This window comes from Coptis chinensis, chromosome 4 (genome assembly GCF_015680905.1).
Source record: "Coptis chinensis isolate HL-2020 chromosome 4, ASM1568090v1, whole genome shotgun sequence".
In the NCBI taxonomy this organism is placed as follows: Eukaryota; Viridiplantae; Streptophyta; class Magnoliopsida; order Ranunculales; family Ranunculaceae; genus Coptis; species Coptis chinensis.
In genome coordinates this window covers 99,474,900-99,491,290 of record NC_141459.1, presented here as the reverse complement: position 1 = coordinate 99,491,290, position 16,391 = coordinate 99,474,900, and the positions used below count along the sequence as shown (strand labels likewise).

Genomic DNA, 16,391 nt, shown 5'->3' with positions numbered 1-16,391 from the left:
TTTTTTTTTTTTTTTTTTTTAATTTAGAAATTATCACATTGAAAAACAATTAGAACAAATACATTGGCCTCCGTTGATAGTTGTTCTATAGAGTCATTAAGTCGGATATAATATGTGGAGTGAATTGAATGTATAAGTAAAAGCTTTCTGGAATCACCCGGTCTTAAGAGATAAACTTTTGTTTGGTGGCAGACATTAGATATTTTTTTATGTTATCTAGTCTTTGTGTATGTACCCGAATGGGTTATGTTCATGAGTTTCTCATAATTGTAAGGCTTCGAGCTAGCCTATTGTTATTGTAGTAGTAAGGATTCTCCCTCCAATGATCATATTCTTGAGGAGGTATATGTAACTCTTTGAAGTTTAATCAACAGGTAGGGGTCTGCCTCAACCCCGTAACCAATTAAAAAAAAAACTTTCTGAAATATGTCTATGTGGTACAAACAAATTATGGAATATATTACAGTATGTGGAGTGAATTGAATGCTCTGCACATGGTTGACAAACAAAATTATTACAGAGTATACAAAGATTAGTAATTAAAGTATGAAAATTTGGGTGATGTGAGCACCAATTATGGAATTTATTGCTCGTTGGAATTTTTTGAACAAAATGAATTGCATCATAAACTTTGACATGCCTTCTTATATTGACAGGTAGGTTTATGAGGCTTGGAATATAAATACCGGAGACCCCACTTATTGGTTTGACTTTGAAGCACAGAGTGCAAAAGCGCCTAAAGATCATGCATGGTTTTGTTCATAAATAATAAAAAGCCATTGTGCATGTGTATGACCAAATAATACTTGTAAAGTGAAATATATAAACTAACTATAAAAGCAAGTATTTAGGTTCCTTCATGTTTAACAACTTTATTGTATGCGAGCATTGGCACTTCACACTTAAGTACATAAAATTTATACTGGCACATCATTAGCCAAACGCTTGCTACAAAGTTTATCTCGTTCAAAGATAGGCCTCACTCAAATTGGCCTTGCTACATGCATGGGTGCGAGACGCTTAAGTATCATTCCAATTCTTCCCGCTTTGAATCTCCAAAGGAAGTGAGAAAAGATCTGTTTTTTATATCAGTATAAATCAAAGCACACCATTTAATAAATCAATGCCTGATAAAAACAATTTATATATCTTTCTATAAATGAGAACTGAGTCTGCTAGCTACAGTAGCAAGTGCATTGCCACATGGGCAAGTAGTCCAGCTGCTGATAAATCAGAGTTTGGAAATCATTGTTCACACCTACTAATAAATTAAACATCAAATGAAACAACAAATCAGAAGAACTGGTACTACAGGAGGGAAAAGCTGAGAATATTTTTTACCTACAATGCGTCGGTCTTGATGAAGCAGGCAATAAGAGAGAGAGAGTTAGGTGGTAGATGGCGAGAGAAGAGTAGAAGACCATCGGTTTGCTAAAACAATTAAAGTCGCTAATTAAAGTATGGGAGTTTAGGAAGACAAAGGGTTTTCTAATGAACGAAGAATACGAGCAGTTTTCTTTTTTTTAATTGTGAAACCGCCGAAACGGTGTCTCTTCCTTTGTTGGCCGAAGAAGTTGACCTTTATAGTTATGGAAATACCTTTATTTGGCTAGCTACTTTAAATTACCAATATGGATCAAGTACTCGTTCTCCAATGTTAAATGCTGAATCAAATTCAACCGTTGACATAGGAATCCCCAAAATGTCACGAGCCATCAAGAATAAGATTGGATATTTCGGCGCATTGACTCTCCACCAGTTCAAAATGTCAAAATCCACATTCCTAGGAAAGACAGGTTCCTCCAAATATTTATCCAGCTCTGACTTCAAGTGTTAGTTATCTGAATTCTGAAGTGTCATTAGGAACTTGTCAAACCCACTTAGCCTATCCCTGGTATCATTATTCATGCTATGTAGGGCACATTTTAGCCCATTACTACTGGGAACATCAGAAGTCAAACCATGATCAAATGAAGTCATTGTTGACGAAATTGCATACTCATGGTAAATATCCTTGATACCATTAAAAACTTCGTTGATGTGATCTAGCGAACTACTGGGACCATAGATCTGAGGATAGTAATATTCCACCAACTTCATCTTGAATCGAGGATCCAAGATGGCTGCAATTGCTAAAACCAAGCTGCTAATATTCCAATATGTATCAAACCTGCTTTTCATCTTTAGTGCCATGGAATGAATGAAAGGGTCTGAGCTCTTGCATCGTTCAATTAATTGCAGATGAATATCACATAGCTAAGGGAAATAAAGGTTGGCAGTTGTCGCACCCGTGAATACATTAGCAACTTCAATAAAAAGCTTTAAATATCTACAAACAGTACTTGCCCTTTCCCACTCTACATCGGATGGTGCTAAACTGTAATCAAAGTCACATTCTTGCAAATGAGAAAATGCAATTTTGTACTCAATTGCAGCTTCAATCATAGCATAAGTTGTATTCCATCGAGATGGACAATCAAGACACAAACTCCTCCGAGTATTACCTATCAATTCTTTGAGCCATCTCCTTTGAAGCTTTCTTTGTATTGTATCGAGCTTTTTAACATACCTTACACTTTCTCTAATTTTGTGTGTTACCTCATGTAATGCTTCCAACACATTCTCGAACAATCATATTCAGAATATTTGTTGCATAACGACGCGGAAATAACTGATCACGCTTTCGAAGCAACTTGCTTTGAGAAAGTCGTTCTCTAATTCTGAAGACAACTTCATTGGAAAATAATTTGTCAAATGTCATCGAGAAATATTTACGATCAATGTCCTACTCCATCAGGTATGTATTAATCACTTACGAGCCTGCATGACCCAAACAACGACGTAAACACAATCAGAAAATATAAATAACTTACAAATGAAAGCCATCCACGATCATAATATACATGGTAAAAACCTTTTTTATCATTATTACGGTTCTTTTTACTATTATTTTTCTTTACACAGACCTACATTAGGCACCTCATTATTCCATTTTTTTGTTCCTTTTAACCACAACAAATCCAGTCCTTGAAGATGTCCATCCAATGACATCTCACACTTAATCCGTCCAAACAATGGAGAGACAACACTCTCATTGTCTTTCTCCGCAAAAAAATAAATAATAAATAAATAAAACCAAAATTGATCCTATTCTGCCAAATTAGGTGGCTTACACACCATCTAATCTAGTTTATGACTAAGATATAAAAAATGGACAAATCAAATGGAAAATGCACCATTTGCATACTTGTGTTGTTACCTTAAACTAAATGTACACACGAAACTCTGCAACTCAGTCCTACCTGCAAAACAGCATGTCAAACTTGTTCATACGACTAAGCTGTGTACATCATTGCAAGATATCTGATTTACTCCAACAGCACCAAATGGGTTCATATTCAGAGTAGAAGACCTGTAGCTGAGCGATGCTTGAGACCTCGGCAACATGCCATGTTGCGAAAAAACCGAACTCATCTTGCACAAAGCGGAGGTTGAAAAGTGGTATCTTTAAGGCCCCAAGCTGAAACTCTGATTGGGTAGTAGGCATTTGACATACCTGTTGCATTTACTTCTATCTGACTTAGAGATATAAGATAGAAGTAATTACCTTCCATAATTGCGGTCGTAGTCTGGGTCACTACGATCCTTTTCCCTGTCTCTGAGAATTGCAACTCTGGTCGTGTTGCCATCCCTGGTGATAGGAGTCTTATCTATTTCATTGATAGAAATCTTGGATCCTTCATTCACATCTCTGCTCAAACAATAAGCCTGAACGGGTTGAGATTGCCATCCCTGAGAAGGTATTGCTTGAGCTATTGAAGATGCGAGCCCGTGGTTTGTCATACTCCGCTTTCCTCTCTTCCATAGTTTTCAAAGTGCTGTGTTTATTTCCTGCACCAGTTCCCCATTAAGAAAAGTATTATGTGACCTCTGCTTAATGGCAATCTCAACCCGTTCAGGCTTATTGTTTTCCAGATGTTCATCAAGAACTTATAGACAAATAACAGAGTATCTGCTTTCGGCAGTTTTCCTCACCACGATTCTGGTTCTCAGGCCATCCACAGAACTATCAGCTACCATAGACTGCAACCTATAATGTTCAGCGACACGGTGAGCAGCAAGTCGAAGATACGACGTAGGAAAATGTTGAAACTCGAACTTCTGCTGATCATGGTTTTGCATAAAGCTCTGAATATCCAACTCCATTCGCAGAACTGACATTAACCAGTAAAAAGAAAGTCAAAACCAGAAAAAGATAATTTAGGTTAACAACCTTTAAGCACTGGCACAGGATAACCACATTGGGCTGATTTATCGATTCTCGATCCAATTCAAACCTTGATGTTTACCACTTTGTACCGTGTCTGCACCCCGGCGTAACTGTGTAAGTTCCCAAATGTTTGCAAGTCAAGTTGTCTTGCACTCTGCTATATTGCTATATATACTCTTTTGGGAACGATCATGTCACTTCACTCAACCCACCCCCAATTAGAATTAGTAAGATGTACAACTAACCAAGTTACACTATGTACTACCAATCAAATCAATCCACTCATAAAAAAAGGCGTGCTATTTAAATTAATCATGCACCTTAGAGTTCGAAGTAAAGGAGATTGAAATCTTACAGAGTTCAAAGATAACTTACAGGTAAAGGAGATTGAAGTTCAATGAGGTCGCTTTGGAGAACACCAATGCTAATCGATAGAAGCACTGATTCTCCGTCTTAACTGTGAATCTATTTCCTAAACATTGAACTTCCTTAACAACCTGCATATAGTAATACCACCCATTTTATATTTAAGCACAAATAATGGGTAATAAACTTAGAATTGAAATTTAATGAGGTTCCGGGGTGGATCCAGAATTTTGAATCAAGGGGGAGCTGCTAGTAGAAATTTTAACTAATAATTTTTTTGGTGGTGAAATTAAATGTTGTATTATTCAAACTACCCTTTTTTTTTTGTGGTAGTCCTAACTAATAGTTCCGTCGCATTGCCTGTTGCAAGTTTACACTCAAGCTGCACCATTCAACCAAACTCCATTTGAAATTTTCTTTAAGGTAGAGTGAAGAACAAAAGCATTCATAAGCAAGACAACTCAATTGAAATTTAACATTCGAAAAATCATTACATTTATAAAAATCTCAGTGTATGTAGTGCTCACATACACTGAGCACTACAGTGCTTAACATATTGCTTACCATTAAATAAAAATTTCAGTGTATGTCTTCTAAAATTGACATAAGCAAGTTAAAACTTCACAAACCTATTTCTACACACTGTATTACACGGTAGGGACATGGGGGTTACCTAACTGCCTGCTATATTGCTATGCATCATTTACTAAACAATAGGCTCATAAATGTGAAATATCAATATACGGATACAAATATAAGTAGGACATAATTTTTTAAAGTGCAGAGACAATATAGAAATAAAAAATTGGAAAGGAAACACGTATGCTAACTTGAGTAAATAAGATAAAGTTAGAGTAGATGTAGGACTATAATTCAAAGAAGACTAATAAAAGGTATAACCATGAGAAACCATGGTTAGTAAGTGCATGATGAAAATAGTTACTATATCAAGCCCTAAATGAGAATTTGGACTTACACAGTTGCCTTGGAGAGTGCCTTTGCAAGTAAATTTATTGTTGATAAATCTGATCAAGTCAATTGGCCATAAGCTGCCGATTTTAGATACAATTGAAAATAGCTTAATATCTGTAAGTATGCAAATGTAGTCGGCAGGTGTAAAACACCAATAAAAGCCATGTCAATAAAAGTCATGTTGTATTTAGATTGATGTCATTTACACATCAAGATACTACAAAATAAAAAAAGATCATCAAATCAAAAACCAGTAACGAATCCCCAAGAAATTTTCGGAGGAACATGAAAATTACATACCCAAACCCGAATGATCAACAGTTTCATCTGATGTTCAAACCAGGTGACGCGGCATTTGTTGTGACCAACGTACTTAATTTTCCCGACCTAAATCCTTTAAGAGTGACCTGCAAGAATAATGTAGATGCTAAAAGTCATGTTGTATTTAGATTGATGTCATTTACACATCAAGATACTACAAAATAAAAAAAGATCATCAAATCAAATACCAGTAACGAATCCCCAAGAAATTTTCGGAGGAACATGAAAATTACATACCCAAACCCGAATGATCAACAGTTTCATCTGATGTTCAAACCAGGTGACGCGGCATTTGTTGTGACCAACGTACTTAATTTTCCCGACCTAAATCCTTTAAGAGTGACCTGCAAGAATAATGTAGATGCCAAAGTTTTAATAGAACTAACAGTAGAATTTAGTTACTCAAAAGCACCCTTAACCAATGTCTTGTATCTGAAACCAACACAACAATATCAATAACAAACTTATTCCTAGAGCAAGAGGTGCATAATTAAAAGCATCCCAATTTAGAGGATTAAGAGTTGGCAATATGAACACTGAAGTCTGAACATGTGTAACAAATTCACAGAAAAGGCTACCAAACAGAGCAGCTATCTAGCTCTACCTAGAAAAAGTGGTCTTGATTTAAAATCCTTCTCATCAATTACCATCCTTGGCAAGATTGGTAGCACAACCAACCAACTATAGCAACACTGCAATCATACTTTTGTCTAAATAATGGAGTATAGAGTGTCTTTTGAGTCTTGACTGAGCATACCCATCCATCCTCTCCAAGAAGTCAAAGATTACGTAACTTTTGCATTATCATCAGTGGTAGAATTACCAGGGTACTTTCTAAAATTTACATAAACAAAAATATTTCGGGGGAAGTAAGAGCATCATCAATGCATTCCTATAAGTGATTGTAACATAAACGAACTCCACCAAATAATGAATCAAAAAGATTTCGATTACAACAAAGAGATTTGTATTAAGAAGGACAAAAGTGGACTTTTCGAGATTCATTTACCGAATGAATGATTTTAAAATTGATAGCACGTGAAGAATTTGTGAGAATAACTATGAAACAGACCTAAGGAACTCAGAGACCTTAATAAGTAATAGATCAGAGTTTCATATGGCGGTGTTCCCCAAGTAGCAAGAAATTTTTGACTCTAAGCCGCATACCTTTGGTCCATAATCATAATTGAATCATAAAAACAAAAAATATGAATTGACGATATGTTTCAAAATTCAATTGTGATTAAACATGTCTTCTGAAACAATAAAAAATCTTGTGGAAGATGTAAGTGATGAAGAAGACAGAGAAAAGAAGAGGAACACACCTGTTTTTGAAGAAGAAAAAAACATTTTTCTGCGATTGCCTGCCAAAGGTATTCTGAAGAGTTCACTCACCTTCTTCCTGAAATAAATTTTGAAAGTTTAACTGGCAACCGAAATGGTGCATGTGTTTCTCGGGTAGTTCTTATGGGGGAAACATAATTGCCAATTTGCCCTTTTACAAAAAGGCTTCATCAGAAAAATTTTGCGGGTGGAATTTTTGGAAACCCTTTTGATTTAAAAGATTGTGTTAAAAAGCGAGAATGCGGAAACTAATAAACGGTGGCAAGTAAAAAGATAGAAGATGACATACATGTTCGTGAGTGCGTCTGAACTTTAAAACGGGATTGCGAGTATTGAACGACGCGGCATTATTCTGAAACTGGAACAATTGCAAAATTAAAAGTTAAAGCCAAAAAAAAACAAAATTTGAAATAGAAATAAACCATTGAAATGTTTGGAAAACAACAGTAAATAAAAAAAACTAACGAAAATGGAATTACTTTGAGTTTTAAAATGGGAAATTGGAATTAAGGGTTGCAAGTCTTCATTGCCTGTGAACTTGATGGGAAGAGATAGAGGGAAACTTTTATTTTTTTCTCAGATAAAATAGAGACTGCATGTTCGGTAAGAAGTAAATTAAAATGTGAAATAGGAGAAGAAGAAGAACTTACCTATTATCTAACACCGAACAATTTTTTTTCCTTCTTAATACTTTGTTTTGGGAGAATAAGCAAAACGGTCACTGTTCTTAAACAAACTTTAATACGTTTGTTTCGTGATGAGGTTTCCTTTTAAATCCGAGAATAAACAAAAGTACGTATTTACCCTCGAAAGTAGTGCTATCCGAAAATTTTATGGGTGAAACTTTCGGGTACCCTTTAGATTAAAAATCTTGGTATAAAAAGGAGAATACGGAGACTAATAACGGGGGCAAGTTTTTCCATTATATATAAGATTATTATTATTATTATTATTATTATTATTTTATGTGCCTATTTTTTTTTTCCACTCTTATAAAAAAATCAAACTCTTTATCTATCGTATTCTTTATTATCGTTTTTTTTTACTGTTTCTTTTACGTATTATACGTTTTAAATCCGTTTTTTTATACACCATATGTTTTTTTCTGTTTTTTTTTTCCAAGACGTTCCATTTAAAACACAAACTAAGTTTTTTTTTTCAAGTACGCCGTTTTAAACCCGTACCGTACTTGGTGACAATGCTTATAGCCCGCTAAAAACAACAACAACGTTAAATAAAATTAATCAAATCTAAAATATGGTTGGTGAGGGACCTCCCATTCGGTGATCCATTTACATCATACGCTACTTGTTCACTTGTTTGTAACCCCACTGTATATTTGGCCATTTGATTTGCTTCAAAGTTGGCTTCCCTCCAAGTTGGAGTTAAGCTGCAATAATCAAGACCTTTCTTACATCTCTCCCATCTTTGTTGCATCCACCATGGAAGTTGCAAGATCCGATCCAAATGCATGAACTGTGACAGTAGAGTCCGACTCTATCCGTAGTCTTCTCCATTTTTTATGCACAACAAACTCCACCCTTTTAAGAATGGCTAGACATTTCACTATATAGTATAGTTAGTGGCATGGTCCAACTAGCAAAGTTGGTAAAACTTTTGGGTGAGAATACCATAGGTCCAAAAACTCCATAACTTGGTCATAAATTAAAAAAATTGAATATGCCCCTTCCTTCAACAGATGGCACTAAATCTGCCGTCTGTGCACTATTTGATGCACAGCGGCACAAATTTTGCGTTCTATTCTCCGCACCTGCTAAAAACGTTTTGGCTAGCTAAATATATCACGCCTGGCAAAAGTGTTAGCTGTTAAATTGTTTATTTGTCTCCAGACTATCATGGTATATCTGGCATTTCCAATTGGACTTGCATTCGGGCGAACATTCAGTAAACCCAGTATTAGCTACACTATTAACGACACAGGACAAGCCTTTTTGAACTTACTTCCCTTTGGTAAAGGATATATAAACTCTATTACAGAACCCAAAAAAAAACAAAAAACTAGGAATGTTTTCTATGGAATGAATTAACCAAGAGTTTCCCCTCTGTTTTCTAGTGACTGCTAACTAGGGTTGTTTTCTTGTGACTGAATTAGCGAACAGTCTCCAAGAAGACACAATTTTCCACAGGAAAATAAGTTACACTAACCAGCCAAATAAGTCGAAAGCCACTTTATTTCCACTGGTCATGTTCCAAACCTCTCTGAAAGTGAGTTTATCTGGTACTGTCCGACGAGCATATTTACTAAAAGTGTTCTCTAAATTTACTAGCATGTACCTGCATCCACAAAAAAAATCCTGTGACTCTAAAAATGGATGCCATAGTAAGGGATTAGAAAAGGGGCACATGATTTTGAGTCCATTCAGGCTGGATTTCTATTTTGTCCCAACTTAGAGACAGAACCCAAGAGCCTGATTAAGACGCTCTTTCCTGAACACTACATTGGGATTACTTTGAATTGGCACCTGATCAGTTAGAGCACAAGCCAAACCATGTATGTCTTGGGCTCAAGCATGGGATTGCTTCATGTAGTGGGTTTTTGAGCTGGCCCGGCTCGGTTTGGATCAAATGCGAGAGGGCGAGAGGCTAGGTGCTTTCTCTTGGACAGTTTTTGGGCTGAATTCGTACTATATGCTGGGTTCAGTGGGTTTTACGTCTCACCTTCCTTCAGTATCATAAGTTCCAGAATCACTGCCATGCTTAGCCTTGTGAATGTTGTGAACGATTGGTAAAAAAGGAGGAGGTAACAATCCTTGCCACAAGAAACCATCAGTGGATGAAGGTAACCGTAAAAAAAATTGCAACCAATGCAAATGTTGCAAGATTGAAAAGTTGCCAGTCACGCACTAAGAATATTTGTTTTCTGTTATATGGTTCTTCTAATTAATTTTCCTCACTTCCTACGTTCCTATACATTTGTTTTAGTAATAAAATGGAAACTCTTTTGGCCAAAATAATTGATCAAATCCTAAAAACGAAATTTTATGTACTTCGTTTATACTGTAATAAAATTAATGTAGTTCCAAATTAATTCTATCAAATAGGTAGAGAGTTCTCCAATTATGTTCCAATAAAAATTCGAATTTAAATCCACAACATTATGTAGAAAACTTCCAATAACAATCAGGAGCGAAATCATATGAAATAATCTCTGTGGTTACAATGGTTCTTGTTTTTTCCCTTTTGCTAAGTAAGTTGGAATTTCGCAATGGTTTTGCATCCTTCAAATTTGAAGGAATGCGTCAGAATTTTCCGAAATTCCATCTCTAGGTGGTAGCAAATCCGGTCGCATCACCTGCTTGTGCGCATTCTTGTTCGCAAATTTAGCAATTTGGATGCGGATGCGGAGCAACATTGGTAATGTCGTGCGCCATTGCAAATATCGCCCTAATTTTTTTTTTTGACTTTGACCAGCACTACGCGCCAATAGTACTGTCGCGCGCCACTACTAATGTCGTGCAAGTTAATTTTTTTTACCTTTTCAATTTGGTGCGACAGTGAGAATGTCGCATTGTCGCGTGAGTTTTTTTTTCAACTTGGGGGCGACATTGGTAATGTAATGTACGACAGTATCAATGTCGCGTAAGGTAACCCTATTCTAAATTTGCGAATGATATTTGCGACCACCTAGAATTGGTAGAAATTTGCGACCAGCTTCTTCATACTTTTCCTTCAAATATAAAGAGTATGCTACCACCACCTAGAGATGCTCTTACACCTTATCACTTTTTACTTCTATGGAGAATTTGTAAAATAAAATTAGGTTTTGGACTTAAACACTTCGTAGCGGCAAGATCAATGTCGTAAAGGTAACCCTATTCTAAATTTGCGAATGATATTTGCGGCCACCTAGAATTGGTAGAAATTTGCGACCAGCTTCTTCATACTTTTCCTTCAAATATAAAGAGTATGCTACCACCACCTAGAGATGCTCTTACACCTTATCACTTTTTACTTCTATGGAGAATTTGTAAAATAAGTCGGTTTTGGACTTAACCCCCCTTTAAAAGTGAGGCAAAAATCGCAAAATGCATTGCATTAGTACACTACACACTGAGGCATTAGTTTTCCTAAGTTTTTTTATATTTGTAAAAAAATATAAATTAATTATGACCTTAATTTATACATAATTTAATGCAATGTAGGAAAAAGAAATTCTAGATATTAGTTTTCCTATATTTTTTTTTATATTTGTAAAAAAAATATTTTGATGAAATTATGGATAGATAATCCTCAAATTAAAATCCTTAACTTTCATACTATATAGTTTCTTATTTTTTGCATTATTGTTATTTCTAAGACTCGATTAATATTTGCCAATTGAATCGCTAGTATTATTTCTTAAAAATCAGGAGAGTTCAATTTCGAAAGAAGCGTATTAAATCCCAATTATTGGTAGGTTGTTAAATATTCCCCTAACCTTTTGGTGATTAACACAATTGTTGAGGCATGAAAGTGTATCCTAGCCACGACTTGGACAAACCATAGCATTTAACCTCAGCCGCAAACTAAAAACCATTATCGTCTGGAGTTTTTTCATGGTGTTCATTGAAATAGGTAGGCTTTTGGGCTTGAGCTATTTAAATGGTTCTAGTGATAGGTGTGCAATCAATATTCTGAAACTTGAAGGGAACACCCTGGTGAGAAACGACTCTATGGCCGTGGCAAAGCTCTACATAGCCTCGTGTTATTTTTCATAATGTGGTTCTGGTAGTGTCTGATCAAATAATGAGAGTAACATCTTCAACATTGAGAATTATTGTGCTAAGAATACTGTGTTAGTTTCTTCTTTGAGCTTGAACCTGTGTCTATTTGTCTATTACTCACTATGTTTTTCCTTTTTCATTTTTACCACTCTGCTTTGAAAGTATAATTAAGTGCAATGAACATCTCTCTTTCAACCAATGTTTTTATACTGATGATTTCATATCTTGTTTCATATTAACTGAAAGTATTGAAGCTTGTCTTTTTAGATGACATTGACTGGAAGCTGATCGTTCAATTTTATCTTGATATAGGTAATCAGTTCCCTGCTTACTCACTCAGGGTCGAGTATGTTGGGCTTTCACCAAGGTATTGGCAGTCAGTGGCAGTGCCAGGAATCCCCTTCAGGTGCGGTATTTGGATAAATTCTAATTTTTTTTTCCCTAAACCATTATTTTGTTAATCATAACTAAGGCCTAAGTAATTTAATCTTAATTATTAGGTCACTAAGCATTTATTCGAGAAGGAAAAAACTTTGAACACGTAAAGCATTACATTTTCATTGAAAAATTGAATTTTTTTAGAAAAATAGTACGTTCTTTTCCTAGAGTTACTTTTCTTTTATAAATACACAGAAAATTACGCACATATGACTTGAATGGGATAGGGTGGGGATAATGCCTTGAGTATGAAGACATCTCCTACCATGTGAATCAACAATTCTGCCAAGTTACTTGTGAACCATGGTTCTTAACAACTCGATTGATAGGATTATAGGATAGTTATTAACCTTGCGTTTTGTGGTTTGACTCGGGAGTGGCACAATTTTAGTGCTGTATTATAGTCCATGGACCTACATAGTGAAATTGGTAATTACTCTTATTTCTTTTTCAAAGTTCACCTGGGGCACATACAATGTCTGAAAAAGCGCTAAACTCACTGAAAGTTTTCAAAATGGTACCCGGCTACCCGCACTTTTTATTTTGGCCACTAGTTCCATGAATTTTCAATTTTTTACGATTTGGTACATTCGGACAATTCAGTCTTGTTAATTTAACCTAGGCAAGAGTTGGCATTTTATTTCTAAATTGTCACCAAGTTTTTGTCCATCACACTAAAGGTTGTAGACACGTGTTCATCTAATCCGTCCCAATAGAGCGAATCCTATGGTGGTTTCTTATCTTCTTCATCTATCTCTTACTACCACCACAAATTCCACCACCACCAGTTATAACTTAATTTTTTTCAAGCCACCAATAATAATTTAGTTTCTTTCAAGAATTGAAACTACCCAATAAAATTGATTTAAGCCCCTCCAATTCTAAATATATGTCGGACAATTCTAAATATGTGTCAAGACATTACCCATTTGTGATTTGTCCCAAGAAAATGGCAACTGCAAACTCTTTCTTTCAATCGTACGAAGGAAAACTTCGGGTTCTTAAATTAGTGATTTGGAGTTTGATTTTATAGTGGTTGATTAGAAAATTTTCTCCTCAAACATAGAAGATATAGAAGCTGATCGGTGGTGGTAGGGATTGAATAAGATTTCATCCCAGATTGTCTCTTTTGAGATAGGTTAGATGGCGACACATGACCATAAACTTGAGTGTGATGGACCAAAACTTAGTGGCAATGCAGGGGTATTTTGGTCAGAACATGTAAATATTCAATTGTTGACTTGGTCAACTTATAGTTAACAAGACATAATTGTCCAAAACTCCAAATGCACTAAACCGTAAGAAATTGGAAGTTCATGGTATTGTTAAAAAAAAAAAAAAAATGCTGGTACCATTTTTAAAAATTTCGCTAAGTTCAGCGAACTATTATTCCAAATTAGATAGTTTGAGATTTCTAGATTTCTTCATGTAAATAACATGGTATCTAGTGTTTCAATTGCCTTTTGTGTCGATTAGGTCCTTAAGAGAATTATATTACGTTCCTACTTAATTTAGGGACCGTTACCAAATGCCTTTTGATTAGACATGTATTTGGAAAGTCCTGGTGAAGGATTTCAACTTCTACCATGATAAAACCTTCAAATCCTAATGGAATGGAAACCCTTAAGAGTTTTTGGATAAAAAAAGAAGTTCTGGTGTTAATGAGGATATGAGTTATGGCGATGGTTTTAACAAGGATAATCTTTTTATTATGGAATATTATTTTCTGTGCCCACTTTATAATTAATTAGACATGTTATTTTATGTTATCCAAAATCCCAATTGATCTTGTTTTTAATTTTGCTTGTGTTTTAATTTTGTTTCTCATCAATGGACTGCTTTGTAGCGTACCTTTGCTGGCAACTGGATCCCTGGATGAGAATCTTATCATTTGGGATATGCAAAATTCTGTAGCTCATTTTACATGCGTTCATAAGGTGTGTTGTATGTTGTTTTCTCAAATTGCTTGTCGTTTCCTCCCATATTCTTGTTTCTTTAGATAATTGTGTAACAATGTTGAAATCTATTTTGTCTAATGAAAATGAAATGTAATGAAGATGGACATACTAGTATATGTTTTCCAAGTCAAGTCAGATTTGGTAAACATAATACCATGTAATGGTAGACCTGGCTTGTTGTAGACATAACTTTTTTGTCCTAAAAGCATAATCCCATTTGTTGATATCAGGTTGGTGTAAGTTGCCTTGCATGGTTGGGTAAATCTCAGTACATACTACATAGCTATGGGGTGTGTAGATGGGAAAGTATTGGTATGGGATAGCATATCTGGGAATTCTGTGAAGATATTCAATGGGCACTTGCATAACATTACATCTCTGTCCATTTCTTCAAATGGGGAATTCCTCGTTTCTGGTTCGATGGATGGGAATGTACGTGTGTTTGAAATAGCTGAGTTTTATAAGGAAAAAACATGGCATTCATTGTATTTATGATTGTTCTAGGTTTTCTCTCATAACTTAAAGTTTATGACTGTTGTTACTTTATGTATTTATTCATAATGTCTAGAAACTAGAAGTCTAGAAGATATGTTAACACCGTAAGATATAGGAAAGGACAGAAGTTTCTGTTATAATTTGGCATTCATATATTGTTTTTTACTTTTGTCGATGCTTTGTACTGTACTAGTATATTGCCCTGGCCGTACGGCAAGGAAAAGCTCAGTCCATACGGTATTGATTTTCAAAAAATTGCAATTAAAGCCCAGTCCCACAAAAACCCAGCAGAAACCCATTCGAATTGCAACCAAAGCCCAATCCCAAAAAAGTCCAGCCGCACTTGTTGACCACTATCAACACACCTCTATTAGGACTCCATTAGTATTCTTGGATGCTCCATATCATAAACAAAATCCAAAGGTTAGGGATTGGGGTGGTTGGCCCCACACTTCCCTTTTTGGTTATCTCAATTAGTAGTATCTCCTATAATGATCACGACCTCTTAAATTCATCCGGATATTTTCTTTACACATAATATCCCTAGATGAATAATTAAATCAAATACTTTGATATTTATTAATGATGACTACTTGGTCTTTTTACGTCTTTGTAAATTCTTGGTACCGATATTGTCTTTAAATTAAAATGTTGTTCAACACCTTTGAATAGGAGTAATCGGTCCTTTCATGTGGTGGTGAATTAAAAAACCAAATTCACGCCATTTTGAAAAGGTAACCAAACTATTTTTTGTTCGCTCACTCTGCAATCTCTTCATATCCATCACTCCGTCACACGCCATGGAGGAGGTGAGACATTGTTATATTTTTATTCATTGATTTCTTTTCATTTCTTTCAGATCCCTCTTCAGTTGTTTAGCGAAATTGAAATCCAATTCTTTGTGGGATTATTTGTCAAGTAAGGCTCAATTAAATGGGAATAATGACTTTTTTGTTTGTTGATTTATTCTTTCACTATTTTCATTTTTATTTTTTGAATTATTTATGAGAATCCCTCTTGAGGTTATGCAGAAAACTGTTGGAATTAGCAGGCGTTAACTTGACGAATTAGCAGGCGTTAACCTCAATCCAATTCTACCGTGCATTTGCTTTCTTCAAAGGCATTTCAATCACTGTTTCTTTTTCCGTATGATTTCCTAAGAATTTGAATTTAAAGAAATGGCAAATTTAGATCGCTTGAGTTTTTCTTGCTCAATAACACATACTATCCAAATTTTTGTTGTGAATGTCTGATATTGTTTGACAGTTTGATCTTCCACAATACTCGATCTGTATTGAATATGCCTTAACACTGTTTGTCAAGTATGCATTCTCCCCATTTAGGTCAAGTGATCAACCTGCGTAATTGAAATTTAGACGCTACCAGGTTGTCTGTATGTAACATATATTCTAGACCTCAATATTTTGTAATGAGCAAGTTTAGGCTTAATGCATATATCGTTATGTGTGCATGAGATGGCTTTCAATGGTCCACTCAATTGCT

At 35.3% G+C, this 16,391-nt stretch overlaps 2 protein-coding genes, 1 long non-coding RNA gene and 1 pseudogene across 6 annotated transcripts; 1 reads left to right on the top strand and 3 right to left on the bottom strand.

Moving 5' to 3' along the window:
• Positions 1 to 3,511: 3,511 nt before the first annotated feature.
• On the bottom strand, positions 3,512 to 4,639 carry LOC147506159 (uncharacterized). The gene is made up of 3 exons (XM_086605711.1): positions 3,999 to 4,639; positions 3,929 to 3,933; positions 3,512 to 3,858 (listed from the first exon to the last, which is right to left on the bottom strand). The coding sequence occupies exons 1-3, from the start codon at positions 4,219 to 4,221 to the stop codon at positions 3,604 to 3,606; spliced, it is 483 nt and encodes a 160-aa protein (XP_086461837.1). The 5' UTR covers positions 4,222 to 4,639; the 3' UTR covers positions 3,512 to 3,603.
• A 1,419-nt stretch (positions 4,640 to 6,058) lies between these two features.
• LOC147506158 (uncharacterized) lies at positions 6,059 to 8,026 on the bottom strand. Its single transcript, XR_015220745.1, has 4 exons — positions 7,924 to 8,026; positions 7,563 to 7,631; positions 7,255 to 7,331; positions 6,059 to 6,273 (listed from the first exon to the last, which is right to left on the bottom strand). It is a non-coding gene; the product is annotated as an uncharacterized LOC147506158 (long non-coding RNA).
• Positions 8,027 to 9,429: 1,403 nt separating this feature from the next.
• LOC147506155 (peroxygenase-like) overlaps positions 9,430 to 16,391 on the bottom strand; it is a 29,900-nt pseudogene continuing 22,938 nt past the window's right edge.
• Positions 11,546 to 16,082, top strand: LOC147506157 (uncharacterized). Of its 4 annotated transcripts, none has more exons than XM_086558432.1 (5): positions 11,546 to 11,848; positions 12,310 to 12,403; positions 14,282 to 14,372; positions 15,748 to 15,806; positions 15,920 to 16,082. In XM_086558432.1, exons 1-5 carry the CDS (start codon positions 11,830 to 11,832, stop codon positions 15,957 to 15,959), a joined length of 303 nt encoding a protein of 100 aa, XP_086414558.1. In that variant the 5' UTR covers positions 11,546 to 11,829; the 3' UTR covers positions 15,960 to 16,082. The 4 variants fall into 4 exon arrangements, 3 of the variants coding, with proteins under 3 accessions (XP_086414558.1, XP_086414556.1, XP_086414557.1); XM_086558430.1 differs by lacking the exon at positions 11,546 to 11,848 and adding an exon at positions 11,862 to 12,068; XR_015193597.1 differs by lacking the exons at positions 15,748 to 15,806; positions 15,920 to 16,082 and adding an exon at positions 14,624 to 15,061 and having other exon boundaries at positions 11,592 to 11,931.

Bases quoted from the DNA above. Each gene is read 5' to 3' on its own strand.
- LOC147506159 (XM_086605711.1), bottom strand. From the start codon at position 4,221: ATGTCAGTTCTGCGAATGGAGTTGGATATTCAGAGCTTTATGCAAAAC.
- LOC147506157 (XM_086558430.1), top strand. From the start codon at position 12,020: ATGAGAGTAACATCTTCAACATTGAGAATTATTGTGCTAAGAATACTG. The intron at 12,069-12,309 runs GTTAGTTTCTTC...ATCTTGATATAG, and splicing joins TATTGTGCTAAGAATACTGT to GTAATCAGTTCCCTGCTTAC. The intron at 15,807-15,919 runs GTAAGGCTCAAT...GAGGTTATGCAG, and splicing joins TTTGTGGGATTATTTGTCAA to AAAACTGTTGGAATTAGCAG.